At 48.5% G+C, this 24,314-nt stretch overlaps 1 protein-coding gene across 11 annotated transcripts in view; it reads right to left on the reverse strand.

Annotated features, from left to right (window-relative positions):
• Mink1 (misshapen like kinase 1) overlaps positions 1–24,314 on the reverse strand; it is a 52,773-nt gene that overhangs the window by 11,032 nt on the left and 17,427 nt on the right. For all 11 annotated transcript variants that reach the window (XM_026780193.1, XM_026780192.1, XM_013347284.2 and 8 more), the window contains exons 2-12: positions 9,899–9,964; positions 7,833–7,889; positions 7,625–7,750; positions 4,754–4,864; positions 4,395–4,485; positions 3,872–4,002; positions 3,440–3,494; positions 3,209–3,287; positions 2,793–2,968; positions 2,356–2,425; positions 1,427–1,640 (exon numbers count right to left, since the gene is read on the reverse strand). In XM_026780193.1, coding sequence (XP_026635994.1) covers positions 1,427–1,640; positions 2,356–2,425; positions 2,793–2,968; positions 3,209–3,287; positions 3,440–3,494; positions 3,872–4,002; positions 4,395–4,485; positions 4,754–4,864; positions 7,625–7,750; positions 7,833–7,889; positions 9,899–9,964 — 1,176 coding nt within the window. The remainder of the gene's footprint in view (positions 1–1,426; positions 1,641–2,355; positions 2,426–2,792; positions 2,969–3,208; positions 3,288–3,439; positions 3,495–3,871; positions 4,003–4,394; positions 4,486–4,753; positions 4,865–7,624; positions 7,751–7,832; positions 7,890–9,898; positions 9,965–24,314) is intronic.

Raw genomic sequence — 24,314 nt, forward strand, 5'->3', positions numbered from 1 at the left:
GCTATCACAGAAGATGAAACCCCAAGACATCTACCCAACAACAACAAAAACAAGTGTTGAGAACAGCAACCCCCTAACATGCTCCTTGTACCCCAAATCTGACTTTGTCTTGATCTCTAAGAGATAGATGTTAATGATAACCTTTGGCCAACAGGGGGCACCAAGTGTCTGTGCTTAGAAAAGCAACCTTTGAATCTGAGCAACCACCTTCACGAAATCAGTCGCCTAAGACATTTTTTTTGGAACATTCTTTCTGGCCAGTGTTTATACCCATCCCAAACAAGACCAACCATGAAATGAGCAAGACCAGGCCTCTGGACACACAGAAGTACTCCTCCTGTGGTGAGGCTGCTGCCTAGGCCTCTGTCACTTGCTACCGGCTGCTATTACAGAGAAGAGCAGAAAGTCTTCATTGAGTTTTTCTTACAAATTTCTTCCTACTCAGCAAGAACAGAGGCCTACTCTGAGGAACGGTGGACAGTGGAGATGCTGCAGCTATGCTTGAGACAATGTTTTTTGGTGTTGAGTTATAAAGTTTGAAAAAAAATGCAGATTTCTTATTTTCCATCATGCACCAATAATAAGTACATTTAGACAGACATCACACACAAAATTGTTATTTTGTTACTAGAGATCACACCCAAGAGACTCATGTATGACAGGCTCTACTATTGAGCTGTATCCCCAGACCCAACCCTTTTTTTGAGATAAGGTCTCACCTTGACTGGACTGGCCTCAGACTTGCTATGTAGCTGAGGCTGTTCCAGAATTTCTCATTCTCCTGCCTCCTCCTTCAGAGTGCTGGGTTATAAGTGCATACTGCTGCAGCCAGTTTTCTGTGGTGCTGGGGATTGGCAAGCTCTCTATCAACTGAGTTACACAGCTTTTTTGTTGTTTGGGGGTTTTGAAGGCTAGGCTGATCTGGAAATACTCATCTTCCTGCCTCTACCTCCCAATGGTGGTAAGGGTGGAGAACAGGACAAAGCCACCACACCTACTGTAGTATTTTAATGAGCAATAGAACAAACAGAAAACTGTACTTAAACATAAGATTCTCTTCAATTAAAATGAATTTCCTCTACCTACCTTTAATCAGTCAAAAACAATTTATAGAAAACAAAAAATAACCAGAAGAACGAGAGGAGTCTTCCCAGCTTTTCTGTTTGGAGCAGACCAGACCAGCACTAACAAATGGGCACAGACTGAAGCTGGCCAAGACTGACGGCCTATGGAAGTGTAAGCAGTGACAGCTCTATCATGGCAATAGCTGTCACTTTGACAGGATGCTGATGGATCCACACTAGGCTGGGCAGGGGACCAGCACCTGGAGACTGAGCCCCTAGTAACAGTCTTTCCATGAAGGCTGAAAAGGGCCAGGCAGAGGCTGTCTTACTCCTCGCTTTTCCTCCTGCCCTGGTGGACCCACCTCCTCCACACGCCGCCGCTCTTCCTTCTGCTCCTCTATGCGGCGCTGCCGCTGGTGCAGCAGGTGTTTGATGTGTGCCTCAGGGTCTCGCTGCTGCTGCTGCAACTGCTGCTGCTGCTGCTGCTTTAAAGCCTCAGAGTTGCTCTTATTCTCCTGCTGGAGTCGGAGGAATTCTCGGCGGAGTGTGGACTCCCCAGGCACATTCATAATGGAGCTGGATGATTGTGGCAAAGGCATACGGAGGTCAGAACATGCTGGTGGTCCTTCTTCCCTGGGCAGCCTGCCTGAGTGCCTCCAACTGTACTGGACACCCTGCCAATGGGCAATCCCAGGGGTCGTGGATTTGTCTTCTCTTCTGTCCCTCTCCCCCGTTTGAGACAGGGCCTGAATTATGTAGCCCAGACTGGTCTGGAACTTGCTATCCTGCTTCAGCCTCTCAAATGCTAGGATTAGAGGTACGCATCCTCGCCCTGGCTAAACAATGTTTACTGCTATTTAAAGATTCCAGCCCATACCTTTGTCAGGCCTAAATCAACCTTCTCTTCACCATCCATTCACTTCACTCTCCCTCATACAGGGACTCCATCTGCTATTTTTTCAGTTACATCATTTATTATGTGTGTGCACACACACTTGTAAGCAGCCCACGTGTGCATGTCTCAGTGCACCACAGCATTCAAATGGAGGTCAGGACAACTTAGAAGAATCCTCTCCCTTTAACATGTGGATCCCAGCAACTAAACTCAGGTCATCAAGCTTAAGGCAGGTGCTTCTGCCTGATGAGCCAATTCACCAACCCAGGGACTCAAGTTTATACAAGCTATCTTTTATGTGTTACTACCTAAGAGCCCCTGAAGTCAAGGATCATTGTTGTCCCCTCAGACAATACACACAGACCCCAACCTCCCACCTCTACCCGCCAAACCCACCTCGGCTCGCCTTCCTCTCCATGGCTGTCATCCTCCTCTTCACTGCCACTGTACTCATATTCCGTCTCCTCTGCAAAGGGAAGACACTGAGGCTTATTCCACCCAGAGCTCCAGACTCCACCCCGGGTAGGGAAACTTCAGCTGGGAATATCGTTTCGGTCTACGTGCACAGCCCATCGCGAGGTACCTCCCCAACAGGTTCATATGCTCACACCAGCACAGGCTTGGAATGAGTTCTCTGTGAGGACATCACATAGCCGTCCTCACCTGCAAGGCTGACTTGAGACAAGTGGAAAAGGCCCTGGGGTTACAAGTTTGGGAGAGGGCTCCTTGGGCAGGGAGAGCTAGGGTAAGGGAAGGGAGAGCAAAGGCGAACCCTAGAGAGGAGACAGGGCAGAGACACACCCAAACCCCCTGCTCCAGAGCCATCCACTGACCTTTCTCACCCCGCTTCTTCCGGGAGCGGTCAATGTGGTCCTTGAGCTGGATGCGGACCTGCCGCTCTGTGGGCTGGTCTCGGATGAAGGGAAACTTGAGTAACTGTTCAGTTGGTGGGCGGCTCAAGTAAGTCTTGATGAGACACGTATCGATGAAGTCAGTGAACTTCTTAGACCTGGAAACAGTGGTGGCTCACACTGGGAGGGCCCCTTTGGAAGGGCAGTCACAGGAGATGGTGGGCCATATATCTCTAAATCGTCTTTTCTTTCCTGGCTTTCCAAATCCCAATCCCAGTTGCTGCCTACAGTCCCCACACCTCTTCCATGGTGTACCCCAAAGCCTGAACACAAGTATTAGGGTGAGGGTGGCTCTGCCTGAACCTTTACTGTCAGACTGAAAACACTCACAGACATACCATTTCTTTGACTTGAGTCTTGGGGGAGGGTTCCGAGGGATGAGGAAGAGAGCCCGCATGGGGTGCATGTCACACAGAGCTGGGACAAGGAAGAGACACTATCAATCCTGCTTCATGGAGAGGCCAAGGAATCCCTCCCTCAACGTGACTTCCGAAGTCCACCTCCTCCCTATACCACCTCCTTGCCCTCCCTTCTGCCCCATCCTACTCCAAGGCAAAGTCAGCACTTACGGGGGGCTCCCTCTGCCATTTCGATGGCTGTGATTCCTAGAGACCAAATGTCACTCTAAAGAAGGGAAAGAAGAGACAAGGATGAATCGTTCCTGGCAATATTGCATAACTCCCTTCACCCAGCACCCATACAAACCTACCATAGCCTCATCCCTTCCCGAGATCCCCTTCTTCCAAATCATTCCACCTTCTCAAATAAACAGTTCCTGCCATAAAATACTGGGTTTTCAATTTAGTTTATTTGTAATAGGGTCTTGCTAGGAAACCCTCGAGGACCTCAAACTACAATCCTCCAGGTTTGGCTTCTCAGGCCTGGCCACATGCCTTGAGAAGTTTCTATCCCTTCACTGCTCACGTGTCACTGCCCCCAGACTTTTAATCCATCTGTTATCCCCACCTTACTTCCTGAGCTCCTGCTTCTCCCTTTCATACCCTGTAGTCGTAGGTGGCGTCAGGGTTCTCATCGCAGGCAATGACTTCTGGGGCCATCCAGTATGGGGTCCCAATGAAAGTGTTCCGCCTGCCCACAGTGCGGTCCAGCTGAGCACTCACCCCAAAATCCACTATGAGACATGAGGAAGGGGTCAGCATGCAAAGCCCCCTCTACTCTTGGGCTTTATAGCACACGGAATGCTCTCCTGTGTCTGGACTGAAGCAGTGGAGGCCTAGATCCTACTTAGAAACCTCTGCATCCTCTTCAGGACGGCATCGCAAGCAGAAGGGAACTCAATGCCCTGTCTCCACAGAAGGGTGCGGAGTAGCTGCGCCCTGGCGGGCAGCAGGTAAAAAGCTTCTTGGGATTTTCAGCAGGAGGCAGACATCTTGGTGTTGGGAGAAAGGGACAGGGAAGAGACTCCCTTGGCACAAATGCAATTGGACCTAAGCCAGACATTTGAGGAAGGCGACCCTGTTCCCAGGCTTGATGGCAAAAGGGCCTCAGAAGGACCCACAGTACCTAGCTTGACTTCAGCATTCTCTGTCAGCAGCACATTCTGTCCCTTGATGTCTCGGTGGATCACCTTGTGGGCATGGAGATGGGCGAGACCCTGGGACAAGAGTGGGAGAATCAGCCACAGTGTTGGAGGGGTGAAAAGAGCATGGAGGTACAAAGAGATTGAGGGAAAGTTAGCTCACTTCAGAGCGAGGCTAAATGTACAGACCAAACCCACCCACAGCCCAAATGCAGGCAGAGTTGAGGTGTGTGTAAGACTCTTCATAGTGGCTAGCTGCCTCCCTCAGTGGGATAACAAATGCCCATGAAGAAGCTCTCGCCAGGGTGGCATGGGGAGGACTACGAAGGGGCTTCACACTCACCCTGAGAATCTCCCTGCAGATGTAGGCAATGCAATCCTCCTTCAGTGCATTCCCTTTCGTGTTCTTTACCAGGTCAGTCACCGAGCCAGCACCACAGAACTCCATCACCAGCTGTGGTCCCAGGTCCAAGGAAAGAGTCAGGAAGAAAAATATGTCAGGCAAGGCCTCTGCCCCAGCCAGGCCCCTGGAGGAAGCCAGAGGTTTGGAGACCAGAAGTGGGGACCCTCAGAGGTCAGGGAGAAAGGGGCACACAGGTGGGGAAGAACTGGCAGTGAGGAGAGAGGACCCCACGCCGCCAGCACAATGACGCAGCTCATCACTTTCCTTCAAGAGTCCAGTGCTTTGATCACACTCTCCCTAGAATCCCACATGGGCCGAGAACTACTGCTCGGGAGCCGGGGCTGGCAACAACAGGGAGCCAAAGAAGGTGGGGTTTTTGTTTGCTTTTAAATTTGTTTTTGTTTTGTTTTGAGACAGGTCTCACAATGTAGGTCTAGCTGAAACTCACAATACAGACAAGGCCCTGAGATCCATATGCCTCTGCTTTCTGAGTGCTGGGATTAAAGGCGTGTGCCACTACACAACTCTGTAAGTTACTTTTGTGTCTATATGGAGTGCTAGGGATGGAACTCAAGGTGCTGGGCAAGCACCTACCAGTGAGTTATACCCATCCTGAATCAATGGATAATGGACATACCTCTCCTACCCGTGTGTGTGTGTGTAGAACTTCATCAAGTTAGACTAGCTGACCCAATACACTCCCAGGGATCAACCTGTCTGTCTTCTGTTTACCATCATTGGGATTACAAACATCCCCTGCCATGATCAGCTATTTATATGTGATCTTAGGATCGAAGATCAGGTCCTCACACTTGAATGGCAAGTGCTCCACCAACTGAGCTATCTCCTCAGTGTGTTTTCACTATACTTAATGATTAGGGGAAAAAACTAAAACCAAAACACCTCCCAGAAAAGTCCAGAGTCCTTTTTCATGACACATGAGAATAACACTAAATTTTAGTGACCTAAATATAAATTTGAGGATTCAGACACACTCAGGTTTGGTTCTGAGTGAGGGTCTTTCTATGTAGGATCCTCTTGCCCTCAGCCTCCTGAGTGCTGGAACTATAGTGCGAGCCACTGTGCTCAGCTGGCCGTGCTCGTTTATGTACTGTCAATTGCTTTCACAGAGTGTCAGCAGAACTGAGCAAACATGCCCAACAAAGCCTAAAGCACTTACTAGTTGGACCTTTACAAAAAAGCTCAAGATCCTTGATTCAGAGGTAAGAAAGGCTGAGTCTGCTAGGGAAGTTCATGGGGTCCCACTCAGTGTGCTGCTGGAGGGAACTCAGGAGCAATTTCTTCCAACCGTCTTCACTAAAGTTGATATCTAATTCAGGAAAAGGCTGGTTGGGACTGGTGTGTTTCCTATGCAATCAAAGTAATTTTCATGTGCCCCACCACTGAGAGAGCATGGTGGGTGGAGAAGCAGCCCAGTACCCTACACACTAACAAGAAGAGTGGCAACTATTGCTTAGCTGCCAATCTTCAGTGGTCTCCCACTAAACACAGCATGGTGTATTGTATATGTCCCCCCAAATCCTTGGAGCCATGACTCATGCTCAACTTTGCAGGGTATACAGAAGATGCTTATTAAAATAGCTAAGGTCTACCTGACTTCCAGCATGTTCTCCAAAACTCCCAATAGCCACAGTGATGCCTCTTGCAGCTGTCCCCTCAGCTTATGGGCTCAGCACATAAGCTTGCTCCAGAGCCAGGTTCGCATCGGGTCACCAGGACTATCAGGGACTGAGCTGGCTAAGAAGGAAGACTTCCGTTCTGCAGAAGGCCACTCAGTAGGGAAGGGGAGCTGGGATCTGGACTTGATTAGACCCAGTGACTGCCACGACAGGGAGTCATCCTGCATATTTAATCCACACATGTTGGAGGGAGGTCGCTTGTTGGTTCCCAGCTGTGGCATCCATGTCCAAGCTAGGGAGCAAATGACTCCTAGGAGCAGTCTGGGTCAGGAGGTTTTTGAGTAGGCTCTGGCTCAAATCATCACCCAGGACTGTGTACTGCCAGGATGGGCCTGAATCCTGTTGCTGCTCACAGATACTTTGATTTGATGGCTCTCCCAAAATTGTGTCCAAAGACACAAAGAACTTTTTGTTTATAAAGATTTATTTATTTGTTATGTATACATGTTCTGCCTGTAGGTATGCCTGCATGGCAGAAGAGAGTACCAGATCTCATTATAGATGGTTGTGAGTCATCATGTGGTTGTTGGAACTTGAACTCAGGAGCTTTGGAAGAGTAGGCAGTGCTTTTAACCTCTGAGCCATCTCTCCAGCCCCACAAAGAACTTAAGAACTAAGCTACTGCCAGGTGGTAGTGGTGCAGGCCTTTAATCCCAGCACTCGGGAGGCAGAGGCAGGTGGATCTCTGTGAGTTAGAGGCCAGCCTGGTCTACAAGAGCTAGTTCCAGGACAGGCTCCAAAGCCACAGAGAAACCCTGTCTCAAAACAAACAAACAAACAAACAAACACAAACAAAAAAAGAGAGAGAGAGAAAACCCAAAGAACTAAGCTGCCGCTCACCCCCACCCCCATCTTTTGCCATGACCAAGATTCTATATTCTATTGCTTACTGATTAAGAAGTGCTTACTAACTGGTCAGGGTGAAGTGTCTGGTGGAGGAGCTTGTCACTAAACACACAAGGGAACAAGACACTGGGCAGAGGAGACTGAAAAGCAGAGTTCTGGGTGAATCATGAGGTTCCTGTGATCCACAATGAAGGCAGGGATGTCAGAATACACACTGGCCGCCTAAAGCAGAAGGACTTGGAAGGGCAGGAAGGGCGTTTCTTACCCAGAGCTGGTCATCGTTCCCAGGAGGGCTCTTCTTGATAAAGGCCCCATAGTAGGTGGCAATATTACGATGGTGAGAGTACTTCTTCAACATGTTGATTTCCTGTTTGATCTCTTCCTCCTCATCCTAGGCATAAGGGGGAAGGTAAGGCCTGAGCCTACAGCCCCTTTTCGATGACAGCCCTGCCCTTCCCAACCCCATTCCCTACCTCTGTGACATCCATGACCTTAATGGCAGCCAGCTGCCCAGTCTTGACATGCCGACCCTGCAAGAAATCCAAGTACAGAGGGTGTGGAGGGTCAGGGTACATGCTCACTTAGTAAAATAATGGAGAGAGATTGAGTCTGGGAAAAGCCATCTCTTAGCATTTTTCTACGTTTGAATGTGCCCTTCATGGAGTTAGATGCCTTGCTTTACAAAGCAGAAGGTAGAAGGGAGGCTCCTGAGCCATCACAGCTAACATCCATCTGCCCAGACATTTCTAGGCTGATGTGGGAGTGTCATATATCAATCTGTTGATTTCATTGGTTAAGCAATAAAGAAACTGCCTTGGCCCATTTTATTGGTTAGAATATAGGTGGGTGGAGTTAACAGAATGGAAGGCTGGGAGAAAGAAGCTGAGTCAGAGAGTCACCATGGTTCCCCCACTCCAGGCAGATACAGGTTAAGATCATTCCTGGTAAGCCGGCTCGTGGGCTACATAGAATAATAGAAATGGGTTAGATCAATATGTAAGAGCTAGCCAATAAGAGGCTGGAACTAATGGGGCCAGGCAGTGTTTAAAAGAATACAGTTTCCGTGTAATTATCTCGGGTATAAAGCTAGCCATGCAGGCGGCCGGGTGCTGGGGATGCAGCTCCGCCGCTCCTAATTCAACACTAGGCTGTAGAGATAAAGTTCGGCAAAGACGAAGGCTCTACTAGGCAACACCTGAAGTGCAGGACCGAGCCCCTGTTCTGTGCTGGCCTCCTTAGCAGGGACTTTTCTCTACACTGAAAGCTAAAGTAAAGAAACTTCCACATCCTAATGAAGGCTGGAAAGGGGCTAATCCTTGCCTTCATCTATGTAAGATAAAATGTCTGGTGCTTTCCTGGTCTAGCCACTCTAGATAGTAAGCCTTTCCCTGGATCAACCTCATGCCCAAGGTGTTTTATGTTATCAGGGAAAGAGTGTAGGGAACGCAGGGACACAAAAGGGCCAGCTGATGTGTGCCAGACCTACAGTCACCAGTTTAAAGGTGGGAACCTTCAGTGTGTTTGTGCCACAGTCTTCTCTACCTCAGCTCCAACTCCACCCCACCCACCCTTCTGAAATCCCTCGTTAAGAACCATCAATCGCTTGGACAACAAAGTCCCAGGCTTCCTGAGAAGAGCAGGATGGGACAGCAGCTGTTCATGGGAAGGACACGGGCATTGCCACCCGCGTCCTGTCTTCAGCAGCCATCCATGAGCCCAAGCACAGAAAGCACAGCTATCTATCTATCTATATGGACACGACTCAGCAGGAGCGGTGCGCTGTCTGTTCCCCCAAAGCCCAGGCTTACAAAGCGAAAGGGGTACATGAAAGGCTGGCAGTCCCAGGGGCCAGGAGACGCAGAGAGGCAGGGCCCCTGTGGAAATGTCTGGAGCTGTGCCTTGAGCCGAGGAAGTAGACTAAATGTTCTGGGGACAGCACCCACCCCAAACATCCCCTTCATTATGGAGACACTGCATGTATGGGCGGAGGTCTGGCCACTTGAGAGGGCTGAGCTGGCCAAGCTGAAAAGCTAATCAGGAGCAGAGGAAATGCCACTTCTGTGGGAAGAGAAGCAGCTCAAAAGCAAGAGGCTTGAGCTCTGGCTGGCTCCCTGCTGCAAGCAGCTGCAGGAGGTCAAGAAAGCAGCTTCCTCTGCAGGCCACCAGTGAGGTCCCATCAGCCCCAGGCCTCCTTGTGGTCTTGGGAGGTGTCAACCCACATTTCTGGCATGAACTGTGAATTTCCAGGTGAGCCCTCACACCTACATCCCCATGTGCTCTTCCTGCTTCCTATCCCACAACCATCGGCTGCACTCTGGTTCCTTCCACACCCAGGAGCATGTCTACACTCAGAGATGATGTCTCCCTTCTTCTTTCTATTGCTGCTCTCTCTGCGGTCTGTTCTTTCTTCCCCGAGGGGTTCCCAGTCTCTGTCATCTCCTATAGCTTCCCTCAGACTGCCAGACCCGGGACCCTCTTCCTCTGTTACTCTAAAGAGGCCCCACGGGTTTGAGGGTTGCATGTCTGTCCCATGTCTCACCTTGTACACCTGTCCATAGGTTCCATTGCCAACCACCTCCACCAGCTCAAAGATTCCTGCAGGGTCCTGGGAGGAGGGAGGAGAACAAAGTGTTATCACTTCAACAAGGACTGGAGGGGAAGGTGTCAATCAGGACATGAGTGGCAGGGGAGACTATCACTTAGCAGACTGCAGGGTGGTCGGAGTTAATGTTCTATGAGAAGAGTCAGAAGGGGGAACATGGAAGTCACAGCCCAGGTGGAGACATGCTCTTCATTCCCAACTCACTGGCCAACTCGGAATCTGTTTCCAGCAGCAGTAAACAGACTCCTGGGTGATCTAAACTTTCAGTGAGGGAATGTTCACAAAGTACCAGGACCCAGGCTGGCTGCATGTGCCAATAAGAATTTATTATTACTGATATTACTTTAAAGGCAGAGGTGAGGGGCTGGAGAGATGGCTCAGCAGTTCAGAGCACTGGCTACTCTTTCAAAGGGCTGGGTTCAATTCCCAACACCCACATGGAAGCTTACAACTGTATGTAACTCTAGTTCTAGGGGATCAGACACCCTCACATAGACATATATGCAGGAAAAACATCAATGCATACTAAATAAAAATAAATTAATTTAAAAGGGTGGGGGTGGCAGAGATGAGCCATGGCAGGACCACCCTTTGGTTTCCCCTCCCTAGCCCTCTTAAAATCAGGGCCTCCGGCTAGTACATGAAGTGTTCGGGGCATGTAAAGGACCTCCACAAAAGGAGAACGGGCCTCTTATTGCTGGACTGAATTCTGCCTGCCCTCCTTTTCTGAGCCACGCAGTGCCAGGAGAAGGCCCACAGGCTGAACAAAGTTTCCAAAGATGCCCCTCCTCCTGCTGGTTCACAGCAGGCAGCCTGGTCTCTGACACATCTGCCATCCTACCCTAAGGCCACCCACACCCTCCTGGCAGGACTGCCCCCACAATCCTGCAGAAAAGGCAGGTCTGTTTCAATCCCTGCAGGGAGGGACCAACAGTGAGGATGCCACCATGGAATCAACTCTCCAGGCAACATGTGAAGTCTCTGTTGATTATCCTAACATCCCCCTCTTGCTGATCTTAAGAACTAATATAGGGTTTCTGAAAATAAAAACATCCTGTTGCACTGAAGGACTCTACAGGGAGAGGGTCTGGGCATGGTGGAGACCACAGCCCAAGGCTCTTTAGGAATATATACACCACACTTTGTCCATTTTCTCAACGAGGAAGTGGAGGGCAGAAACACGCCCTGGCTCCCTCACCGCAGGGATCACACAGCATTGTGACTGCGCATTTACCTGCTGGGAAACGCCCTCATGGAAGTGCCTGAGTTCTTGCTCTCCAAATCTGTCCCACGTCTCAGCCAGACCCGGCACTCAGCAGCCTGAGACCATGTATCCCATCTTCCCCAAGAGCATCTCACAGCAATGGAGGGGCCTCCTCCTAGCCTTTGATTACAGACCTCATGTCTAGTTAGTTACCAAAAAGTATCTGTGTGGGTGAGGGCGCATGCACGCCATGATGCCTGTGTGGAGGGAGGGCAGAGACAACTCAGACCACGGTCCTCTCCTTCTACCTTGCTTGACGTAGTGCAAACTTGTAGGGCTCTGTTCTGTTTATCCTGGGGAACAGAACTCAGGTTATCAGGCTTGGCAGCAGCACCTTTACCTGATGAGCCATGTCACTAGCCCAGGCTCTAAAACATCCTTACCAGGTCTGAGAGATCAACAAGACTCAAGGCAATAGGAGCATGGCTGCCGTGTGTTGGGGACGGAGGCCAATAAAAAGGGTTGCCTGACCCTGATGACCACAAGGAACATGAAGCCGCATTGTCTAGCTGTAGTTCTAGACGTGGAGGCCCAAAGAGAACACAGTTCCTGGAGGATCCTCCTGGGAGGAGCTCATCAGTCCTCGGGCTTCTAGTTGCTGGCTTTGGGGAAGTTTCCTTAACTCCAACTTCAGTTCTTTCAGCAGAGGGAGGCAGAAAAGTAGACGGGTGGGTGTGGTTTTTCTGAATATGACGGCTTGCTACAGGCACAGTGATATTTCACCATGAGCTCAATTCAACACAAAAATGGTTTAATTTTATAATCAAAATTCTCGATCTGCCTCTTTTCATGTATTTGGGTGCTGAGGAATGAGGTCATCTGAGGGCAGACCCATGCACTCAGACACAGATGCAGTGCATTCCAGTTCTGCTTTCTGACCCCATCTGCAGGAAAGGATGATTCAGAGGATGGGAGGGAGACTGGTGGCATACTGGTCACAGCACCTGGCCCCACTAATCAGCTGCAGCACCTTTTTTCACTAATCCCCCACTTGACTTCATGCTCTGTAGCTCCTCCCCTGTGCTGGTCACCTGGTCCTTTCTCTGCCATGTCCTTGGTTTACTCTCAATTCTGCTGGCTGCCACTTCAGACCCATCTGTTCTGCCCTCTCTCCTACAGATCCTCCCGCCTCATCCTTCCCTTTAGCCCCTGCACTTTTATCCTCCTTAACTCTGAGCCCTCTTTTCTGCAGGATTCCCCACTGCTTGAAGACAGTCCGACCTCGGTGTGCCCATCATGAGTCAGCCAGTAAGCACTCTGAGTGCCTCCATCCCATCTGCCCTGCACGGGCTGAGCCCTGGTTCAGGAAAACTGGCGAGCACCTCATCTCATTGCACCTGTTACGCTAGCGCTAACTCCACGGCAGCTTCTCAAGCAGGCACACCAGCTCAGCCATATTGAGAAATGCCTCACCTCATCATTTGACACGACGGCACACATGCCTGATTATACGTCCTAAGACAGCTGAAAGCACAAACAGCACCGAGAGACTGCTTGGCGTGGTGAAGCAAGCACCAGGAAGCAGCTTCCTGGCGAGAACATGGACATCAGCTGTATGTCCTTGACCAAGTATTTGTTTCAAGCCTCATTTTCTTTCAACAAGCTGACAAGGAACAGACTCAGCACAAAGTCTGTTTTATGGTTCTGGAGAGAGACTTCGGCTTTAATTCAGTGTCCAACTGGCTCAAGAGGAGACACAACTTGAGAGTTTTGGAGCCTGGGTGTTTCCAACCACAGATGGAGACTGAAGAGTGGCATAGTGCATGGCCTGCTGAGGAATAGTGCCGTGGTTAAGACACTACGTCTGAGAAGTCAGGAAGCGTGGGAGCATTCTATCATGTCATTAAAAACAAGGTCTGATCAAGAGACAGAGACACTCAGGAGCCCGAGAGTGGGTGACAGAGTATGAAGAGAAAAGGGCACAGGAAAGTGGGGTAAAGACGCCAAGCCTAGCCTGAGGAACAAAGGACAGACACTGGAGGATGGGTGGCCCTGGAGGCCATCCTGTGGGGAGGACAGAGTGACAACAAAGTCTCAAAATGCTACTGAGCAGTCAGAGGACATTGCAGAGACCCCAAGGGCCACAGCCTCTAAACAACCAGGGAAAATTCAAGGGAACTGTACTTGTGGGAGCGGAAAGCTGAGTGGGGGCCGGAGGAAATGGGAGGGGAAGGGCGGGGAGATCAAGCCTGCAGGAGCACCCTCCCAGAACATTCTGAGAGCGGAAGAGGGAAATCAGATGACGCCTAGAGAAGGCAGCGGGGTCATGCAAGGTTCTCAAAATAGGGTAGATTTCTCATGCCTGTTGATGGAAGAAGACAAAAAGGGGAGAAAAAAGGAACTGAGGTATTTTTATTGTTTTTTCCCTTTTCTTTTTCTCCATAGATTTGGAGCCTGTCTTGGAACTCGCTTTGTAGACTAGGCTGGCCTTGAACTCCCAGAGATCCGCCTGCCTCTGCCTCCCGAGTGCTGGGATTAAAAATTTGTGCCACTACCGCCTGACCAAGGAATCAATTTCAAATAACATATATGTGTATATGTACATCTGTCAAGTTTTGCTGTTGTGTTTGTTTCTGAGGTACCTGTCAGGCAAATGTTCCACCTCTGAGCTACATTCCCAACTCAGGAGTACGCATGTTTTTATTCCAGAGTAAGTAGAATATTGTCCTCTGCTTTACGGTAGTGACAAAACCCAATGGTGCCCGATTCTCTGCATACCCAGAATGCCTAGACACATAAAAGTTTAGTTTTGGTTTGTATACTAATTAGAAAACAAATGTAGCCCTTCAAATACAATTTGTCCTTGGCTACCTTCTTCAAAGGTGAAGCGCCTCTACAGAGGCTACAGCGCTCCTGGAAAGAGCTCAGGTGGCCTCCCTGCTGGCCTGGCACTGCTGCAATGAGCGCTGGAGGCCTTCCTAGCCTTCCCAGTTCCGGTCGAGTCAGCTACCCAAGTGGAAAGGATACTAAAGACCAGGATGGGTAAGCCTGAGCCCTGCTGTGGTCAAGAAGGCACCTTTCGCCTGTGGACGTGGAAGGAGAAGAGGACCTCCACAAAGCTGTTCTCTTCTAGTCAGAGTGGACGCACATGATGTGGAAAGCCTTCAGAACCTTGAATCAGTAACAGTTTCTAATACGTGACACCTAAAGCAGGCCACGCATGCATGGTGGCATACATCTCTAGTCTCAGCTACTTGGGAGACTGAGGCAGGAGGATGACTCAGAGACTAGCTTAACCAATAATATACCCCCCCCCACACAAAAAAAATACAAGTAAAAAGCCAAGCTTTAGCTCAGTTGGTACAGAGATGCACACCTGGAATTCCAGCACTCCAGTAGTGACAGAGGAAGATTGTAAGCTCAAGGTTATCCTCAGCTACAGTCTGAGTCTGGGGCTAGCTGGAACACAATAAATGAGTCTATCAAAAGGGCGGGGGACACTTTGGGAGATGGTTCAGTGCTTGCTGCGTAAGCATGAGGACCTAAATTAGCTCCCCAGTTCCCACAAAAAAAGGTGGATGTGGTAACGTAGGACTTAAAACCTGGGGGAATGGTATGTATATCTGGAGCCTGCTGGCTAGCCGGTCTAGCCAATCAATGAGTCCCAGGCTCAGAAAGAGATTAAGTCACAGAAGGTAAGGTGGAGAAGTACAGAGATAACAATGGTAGTGTCCTCCCCTACAAGCACATGCACAAACATACACAGAATCCTACGGACTCCTAGTGACTGATCCACATCATAGATGAGTGCCTCTCAGCCTCCAGATGAGAAGTTAACTGATTCTGCAGTACATGGTGATTAACATGAAGGCCCACAACTGGTCAATTTGTAAATGGTATGCGTAAGAGACTGTGGAACGTGAACCTAAACAGCACACACATCCCGAAAGTCATGGAACGCTGTGGAAGAGGGGCTGGATGACAAGGAAATTGTAGCTTCTAGGCACACCAGGACAGTTACACGCATGAACTCAGTGACTGTGACAGCATGCAAAGGACCTACACAAGTTCAGACTGACGAGGACCCGGCAAGGAGAGGGAGAATCAGCTTTCTTTAAGGGTCTGCCCTTATTTGAACAAATTAGACCTTTTTTTGGGGGGAGAGTTCTTTTGTTTCCTTTAAAAAAAAAAAAAGGAGGACACACAGAAAGTTCCAGGACAGCCAGGTTACATAACAGAAACCCTATGTCAAAAAAGGTGTGTGTGTTTGTGTGTGAGCCCGCAGCTCCTACAAAGACAAATACAAATAAACAAATAAATAAACAAATATTTTTAAAAAGATACCTGGACCGGAGAGATGGCTCAGTGATTGAGTGCTCATTGCTCTTACAGAGGACAAGAATTCAGTAGCCAGCACCCAACTGTGTGGAACTCCAGTTCCAGGGGATCCAACACCCTTCTGGCCTCAACAGGTACCTGCATTCATGTTCATATACCCACACTGACACACACACAGTCCTAATTAAAAATGCAATTAAAATATTTTTTTAAAGGATTCCTACTACACTTCATCCACAAAAGAAGACAAATAGTGGTCTGGGAGATCAATGACAGAGCACTTGCCCACTGTACATAAATCCCTGGGTTTGATTCGCAGTCTCGAGTATGCACATGTGCAAATAGCGAACATATGCACACTCAGAAGCATGTGTGCATGCACAGGCACATGCATACATACACACAGTATGGAGGTGGCCACCAGGGTCACCTGTAAGCAGTAAGAGAATCCTGGTTTCTGTGCTGGCCGTGTAGCTTCTGGGCTGGGATAAGTTTCTTGGGGGCCCTAGTAGCCCCTGTTCCAAAGAGCCACAGAAGGCCTGACAATGAGCGAAAATTCTATTCAAGCTGGGTGGTGGCGGCGCACACCTTTAATCCTAGCACTCGGGAGGCAGAGGCAGGCGGATCTCTGTGAGTCTAAGACCAGCCCGGTCTACAGAGCAAGTTCCAGGACAGGATCCAAAGCTACAAAGAAACCCTGTCTCAAAAAAAAAAAAAAAAAAAAAAAACCCAAAAAGGGAATTTAGGGGCTAGCTCAGTACAATGGCTGGGTTTGGTTCCTAGCATCTACATGGTGACTCACAACTGTGTGCAACTCCAGGTCCAGAGGACCCAACAGGTGAGAGGCACTAAATTCCCCCAGAGCTAGAGTCACAGGTTGTGACCTCTGGAAGAGCAGTGTGAGTGCTTAGCCACCAAGCCCTCACTGGTAGCAGTTTTAAAGCCACTTCCTTTGTTCCTGGTACTGTCAAGCGCTTCAGACCTAAGATCTCCTGGAAAGTCTGGAGGGTACTACTGTTATGCCTGCCTCACAGGAAAGGAAGGGTAAAACACTTACATGCCATGCCCAGAGTCATACACAAGTAGGAAGTGTTGAAGTCAAGACCCAACCTGAGAATCTTAACTCCAAGGCCTGAAGCCTACACTGCCAGCTCCCAGCCCCTGTCGTCTGAGGAGCTGTGAGAGCTGAAGAACTGGGTTCCTGACTGAACACTGCCGGTCCAAGACAGAGGGATGCCAGCTAGAACACTCTTGCCCCTAAGCAATCCAACTAAAGAAGATGACCCCACACTGTTTCCAGAAATACACAACCATCTGTGGTCTACTGAATCATACTCTCAGTTCTGATGCTCAGCAAAATTCCAACAAGGTTCCCAATCTTAAAAGATACTAACCTCGGGGTCTGGAAAGATAGCTCAGCACTGACTGCTCTTCCAAAGGACCTGGGCTCAATTCCCAGCACCCATATGGCAGCTCACAACTGTCTGTAGCCCTAGTTCCAGAGGGTCTGACACTCTCACACAGACATACATGCAGGCAGGACACCAATGCACATAAAATAAAAATAAATAAATTACTAAAAACAAAAAAGAAAGAAAAGAAATACTGACTTTCCAGGGTAGCGCATGTTTGTGATCGATCCCCCAACACTTGGGCACTTGAGGCAGGCAGAGCTCAAGTTCAAGGTCATCCAGAGCAAGGAAGCAAGCTTCTATCATAGTCAGTAAACCCCAATATTAACAGACAAGCACTGTGCTGTTTTACACATGGCAACTGATTTAATCTTCAGATAAATCTATAAGGTAGGTAGATGCAGGACTCTCGCAAACTAGGAATTTGGATTGTGAAGGTGTAGGGGTGTGACAGCCAGCCCTAACCTGATGGCACTGTGTTGTTGCCTGCCCAGAAATAAACTGCTCTAGCCCACTCATTAGCCCAGACCTGGGTAATAATTTACACATAACTCCCGTGATGGCTAAAGGATGAGGCGGTCTTTTTATTCCTATATAACAGGAAAGAGAAACAACTGAGGGAGTAAAACAATTTCTTGCGCAGCTGTGGATTCCACAGACAACTGCAATGCGCACCTTTGACCTCCACCGTATAAACCCTGCCTTTAGCCCCTTTAGCACAGCAGGCTCATTTCCCCAAGACTGCTGCCCTGCTAGCAGTAAGATAAACTCATTTAATCTGAATTTAAATTGAAACTAAGACTTTGGTCTATCCCAGTGGATTCAAAAGTCACAACAAAGTGTTGTATAAGTTTCCTACAAGATTGAAACACTCCATCCTACAGCAAGATCCTTAAACAAGATAAACAACTCAAAATAGCTTCAGGAAGTCCCTAAAACTGACCAGATCCACTAGGATCCTTCAGTGAGAATAAGCAATTAAAGCTGTGAGTCCCTCAAAGACTAACTCAGCCAAGAGCCAAACTGCAAGAAGGCTCAGGCCAGACCGGCTGTCTGGAAGAACCAGAAGCCACTCTACAAGAGGCTTAGACCAACTGAGGCACCTGGAAGGGACACTCTCCAACACTGTAGGCTATGCAGCGTGCTCCAGGTCCCCAGCTTTTGTGAGCTGTCACCCTTGCTGGGGTGGGCTTTGGCAATGCAGCTGTCTTTGAGTCATGTCTGCCCCTATAAGGAAAACCCTCACCCCCAATCCCATAAGGAACCCCAATAGAACGCACTGGTCCACCAAGTTGGACTTTGGTGGTATCTGTACTTGGTCTGTTGTGGGCTCCCTATCTGGTGTGTTGTATCTCCCCTGGAAAGTTTTGTCACACAACATAAGGTGTGTACTTGCTCAAGGTCGGCAGCCCGTTAAATAGTAGAGGCAAGGTTCCAGAATAAACCACCCCTTTATTTGACCTAATCTAAGTAAATTCTTACAACCAAACAAGCTGGCCCACACGTTGCTATTCTACTTTACACAGCTGAAGAGGGTGAAGACAGCACTTGGGTGGTATACACAGAAATGAGGGCTAGGCAGACTTGTGCATGAATGAACCTCAGCAATGCCTTCCCTCCAGCTCTGAATCTGTGCAAAATGACTTTGTTGTGTGTACAGTAGGCACATGCAGTCAGGCTCTGGCTGCTTCCTTCCTCTTACTAGTGCTTCCATGACTAAGCATTTCTTAGCCTCTCGTCCTTTACATATGTTAAATCTTCTACATATGGCAACTATGGTGGTGCACACCTTTAATCCCAGCACTAGGGAAGCAGTGGTAAGCAGACCTCTGAGTTCAAGGGCAGTCTAGTCCATACCGTGAGCCACTACCCAAAAAAGGGGAGGGACGACAAACCTTTACATATGAGTTGGATATGATGACATACTCCTGTAATTCCAGCACTTGGGAGGTAGAGAAAGGAAGATCATGAGTCCAAGCCTATCACTGACTACATAATGATTTCAAGGTCCTGACCTCTTCTGTTGCTCGTCTTCCCATAGTTCCCATGGGGACCATGAACAGTGGACCACAGCAAGCCCAGCTTTGACTCTGATGTGTGGAACCCATCATCAGCTGACATTTTCTTATCCCTTCTCTGACATGACCAAAGGAGCAATTTCTATGTGCTAGGACAGCCTGAGACTGGTTTAGAAACAAAGGCTTTGTTACTTCCCAAGAGAAAATGAAAAGGCTTTATGTATTGTCAGACTACTCCGGCTATCCTGGTAGAGGCAGGAGTGGGGGCTGGGGCTGCAGAGGAGAAACTAACAACCTCAGCTGCTGGAAGCATGAGTCCAGGCTGTAGGACGTGAAAAGAGAGGAACAAGCCCAACCACTCCACTCTCACAGTCTAGAAACAGCCTTGAGTCAGAGTGGAGTCCCAGGTAAAAGGCAATGATAATAGAACGGGCAAAGGAAAGCTAGCAGACAGGCTTGGGATGATATTTCTTACAAGTGGCTCAGAGCTGGGGTTAGAACTCTGACCCCACCCTCATTCCAGTAACAACTCCTCTTTCTAACAGCAGGCCCTTACCACTGCACTTCAGACTGCCCATCTCCAAATGGGCAAAGTACTTCCTGATGGGTTGGCTTTTCCTGTACATGAGTCTCCTGGAGGTAATGACCAAGCTGGGCAGAGTGGAACACACCTCTAATCCCAGCAGGAGGCAAAGAGGGATCTCTGGGAGTTTGTGGCCAGTCTGATATACACAGTGAGTTCCAGGACAGCCAGGACTGTGTAGAAAGACCCTGTCTCAAAGCAACAAACAAAACAAACAAACAACAACAACAACAACAAAAAACAAATACAGACCATCACCAATAGCCAGCATCGAGGAATACCTTCTTAGAACCTGGCTCTAGCTTAATAATCAGGCAATAACAAAGAGGGGAGAGAAATCTGGAGGGCTAGTTACATGTGATACACTGTGAAGGGTAAGATTGCTTATGAAGCAACTGCAGGGAAGGATGTAAGATAGGAAGCTGGACCCGTGGCTTTCTGCTGGTCCGTGAGTCTTATAATTATAGAAATTCAGATCTCTAAGGATCCATTACTAATTCCAGAGAAGCTGCTAGAATGGTAGAAAGATCTGGAACCATAAAATCTAGAAGAATTCCTTAAGAAAGAAACATTAAAAACAAAACAAAACAAAAAAAAGGCTAAGTAGAAACAAGAGATGGACTGGTCTCACCTGTGCTTCAAGCGCAACAGTAATTTGCTTAGCTATGCTCAGCAGGCCACAAAACTGCAGCCAGTGCCATTCTAAAATGCAAGCAAGGTTGCCTCATTACTCCCTGCCCCATGGGAACTGTGCCAGGAGGTGAAGCTGCTACAGGGTGTGGGAGGACTGGCCAAGTCATGGCCAGCCAGTAGTGAGGCTGGAAGGGGAGCAATCCCTTCCCTGCAGTCCACCTCATCACTCACTGCAGACTTCCCCCGTGACCAAGAGCATAGAAAAGAGACTTGGGGGAAATGTGATACAGAAGGGACCAGGGGAGCACAGAACCAGGGGTTACACAGGAAGAGACGGGAACTTGAGCTCTAAAGACCAACAAGAGGTGGCACAAAAGTCCAAGTCAGGTAACTCACCCTGGCAGTCTCTATGTATCTGGTACCATTTCAGAGGCTAGAGTAGACTTCTGCCTCTCTGCCTGAATTTGAAAACAATGGGCCTGTTTTCCTCAGCTCTTCCTGTAATCCAGAAGGCCCACACAAGGGCGGGGGTGGGTGGTGGGTGGTAAAGGCAGTGGCAAAACCAATGGACAGCTTAGAAAAGGGAATTTTTCATCTCTCATAAACTCCCCAGCTCCTTCAAAGCACTGCAAACATGAACACTAGAACAGTAAACACTGTGCATCTAACCTTGAAACCCACCCCTTAGTCCCACTCCCAACCCGATAGCTAACTCGGCACCAGGAGAGAGTAATGGTTTCCCAACAGCTTAAGGCCCACCACCACATAGACCTTTCCCAGTCCAGGCAGAAATCTGAAGGGAGAGGCAAGTGTGCTGGTAAAGCAGGAACAGTCTTCGACATCCTTCATTTAGATAATTAAGGATGCGTGCAAGAGGAAAAAAATAGGCTGTGAGAAAGTCAGCAACAGTATATCTAAGAAAGAAACTGGGGTGGGGGGGACACAAGAAAGCCTCATGCAATCACCCCTGCCTTAATGCCTAAGCAGAGACACACCAGACACAGCTCCAAGAACCCAAAGGGAATGCAGGGTCAGACTCCTGCTTCCTCAACAGGGGACCTGTGGGATCTGAGTTAGGTCTCCATCTACCAAGCATGCTATTTGACTCCATTCCCACCCCAGATGGCTAACTGTGGAAAGCAGGTCCCAGGTCAAGGGGTGAGACAGGTTACATCATTGGGGAGAAAGGAGGTGGATGGAGGGGAAGGGCGGCTCCCTAGATAATCCCTCTTCAATGAGCCTGTACCTTCAGGGAAGAAAATGTACAAAAGCTCAGAAGGCCAAAACCCTCATCAAATTCCCATCATTTAGCATGCCCATTTACAAGAAAACCAGGCTCTCACAAAGTCTTCCAATATCCATGTTCCCAGACTTCCTCATTGTCAAAAAAGGACGCTAAGTTCTGTAGGCCTCCCTCTCACACTGGGAAACTTGATCAGCTCTCTGTATTCCGACTGCAAACTATGAACCACCAGTCTTCTGTGTATCCGTGTTCACAGAAGTAAACTTAAGGAGTAGAGGAGAGGAAAGCAAGATGGGTTTTTATCTAAGAGAGGATGGCTGTAACTCATTCCTCCTGGGCTTGTAAACCAGGATGAAGTATGAATCTCAATCTCTCTCTCTCTCTCTCTCTCTCTCTCTCTCTCTCTCTCTCTCTCTCTCTCTCACACACACACACACACACACATTCACTCACTCTTGCAGATACATGCAAAGACAGAAACAAGTTAGAACAGGATACATCCATGAACACAAACAGCATTCTCATCAGAAACGAGTCAGCAGAGAGGTGCCCTGCCTACTGCAAGTGGAGAGTCTCCCCTACTTCCACACTTGGGTTTTGTTGTCCGCACAGACTCTGCAGACTCAGAAGGGTCTCTAGGCAGGCTGCCTGAGTGGATCTGGAGGTCTACACAGACGCCCAACAGATGAGGAGGTGTGCATGAGGAAGGCTCACGGTACAGTGCAGAGCACACACTAGTCAGGCAGCAGGGGAAGTAGTAAAAGAAAAGGAACCAAAACTCAAGCAGCCTGATGGGACTCTATAATGGCCACAGGCAAGGCAAGGACAGATGGTCCCTTTCTGAGCTGGGAAAGTGGAGAAAGGGACAAGGAAAAAATAAATACCATCAGTCAGAAATTTTAAAAATAAACTGAAAAAACCTGACAGATAAACAGCTTGCATCTGAGGTTTTGCCTGCCTCCAGAGCTTTCTAAGGGAAAGAGAGCTGCAGGCCAGAGGGCCAGCCCCCTAGACTCAAGTCTGGAGGAGACTGCTGGAGGGGGGTCATTCAAGCCACCCCTGTCCTTGGTCTAAAAATCCCACAGATCTTCCAGGCAGCTGAGGTAGTATCTTGTCTTTATCTCTCCAGCCCTCCTTCCCAAGTGACCTCCCCATGTTAAATATAGGCCTTAATGTGGAACAAGCTAAAACAAACAAACAAACAAAAACCAGGCAAGCACTGGTGGCATAAGCCTTTATCTCAGTACTAACCCTAACCTTGAGGCAGAAGCAGGTGGATCTCTGAGTTTTAGACTAGCCTGGTCTACAGAGTGAGTTCTAAGACAGCCAGGGCTCCACAGAGAAACCTGTCTCAATAAACAAACAAACAAATTAACAAAAAAGTAAAGGAATGGAATAAGCGCACCGTAGTAGCAGAACTGGTTTATTACCTCATGGCTGCGGCCTTTGCCCTATTGCACTCCAATCGCTAAAGTGATTTCAGTCATTATCCAGCCGCAGACCTGCAAAAAGCTGGGCAGATAAGAGAACCAAGGCTCTGAGAAGTGCAATGTCTGTCTAGGGCTGTGGTTCTCAAGTTTCCTAAGGCTGCGACCCTTTAACACAGTTCCTCATGTTAAGGTGTCTCCCAACCATAAATTAATCTTGTTGCTACTTCATAGCTGTAATTTTGCTAGTTATGAATCATAATATAAATATCTGTGTCTTCTGATGATCTTAGAAGACCGTCATTTGACAAGCCCCCCTCACAAAGTTGTCATGACCCACAGGTTGAGAACACTGGTCTAGGTTAAAGCCGGAACTCAAGCCTGTTTAGGGTTCTGATGGCAACACCACACTGGCCCTACTAGTTCTGTCCACTAGATCTCATTTGGCATCCATGAGTCAAAGAGATGGCTGCTTCTCACTCAGATGCTCAGTCTTCCATCTAATGGTATAGTGTGATTTACACGGAGACTTTCTGGCCAGCGAGATGGCTCAACAGCTAAGTATACTTGTAGCACAAACCTGGTGACCTGAATGTAAGAGTTAAAAGCATCTGTCCTCCAACACCCATATGTAGCAAACAGAATAAAATTCAAAATGTTTTAAATTACATGGAGCCAAGAGGTTAGGTAGCGCACGCCTTTAATCCCGGCACTGAGGGATCTAAATTACATGGGGCTTTACCAATGCTCATGCTTATGTGGGCAGGAGGCCCAGATGTTACTGGATATCTCGGTTCTACTGCACCACAGCCTGTCTTACACATGCTCTTCACTCCCCTCTACAGTATCTGGACGGCTCATGCTCATCCCTCTAGATTTCATTTTAAACATGGTTACCTACAGGAAGTGTCCCGTTTCCAGAGAACCCTTGCAGTCACCCTTTCAGGATACCAATTACATTTTTTAAAATATTTATTTATTATGTATACAATATTCTGTCTGTATGCCTGCAGGCCTGAAGAGGGCACCAGACCCCTTTACAGATGGTTGTGAGCCACCATGTGGTTGCTGGGAATTGAACTCAGGACCTTTGGAAGAGCAGGCAATGCTCTTAACCTCTGAGCCATTTCTCCAGCCCCCCAATTACATTTTTATATAATAATTCCCTGCCTGTCTATTCTGCTAGAGCAAGGCGATGACAGCCAGGGCTGAATTTTCTGTCACACAAATACAGAAATAAAAGAAAATTGTCCCTTAAGGCAGTGGTTTCCAACATTAGATCGGGGTCATCAATGTCCTTTCAAAATGACCATGGGGGAACTTAAGTTCATGAGGGCGGCTACTAAAAGTGAACCCTACTGTTGGTAGAGTGCTTGCCTAGCATATATTAAGCCCTGAGCTGGCATCACATAAAACCAGGCAGATGGTGGCACCTGCATCTGCCTAAGTAGGAGGGTCACTCACTAAGTAGGAGGGTCAGAAGCTTAAGGCCATC

This window comes from Microtus ochrogaster, chromosome 7 (genome assembly GCF_000317375.1).
Source record: "Microtus ochrogaster isolate Prairie Vole_2 chromosome 7, MicOch1.0, whole genome shotgun sequence".
NCBI lineage: Eukaryota > Metazoa > Chordata > Mammalia > Rodentia > Cricetidae > Microtus > Microtus ochrogaster.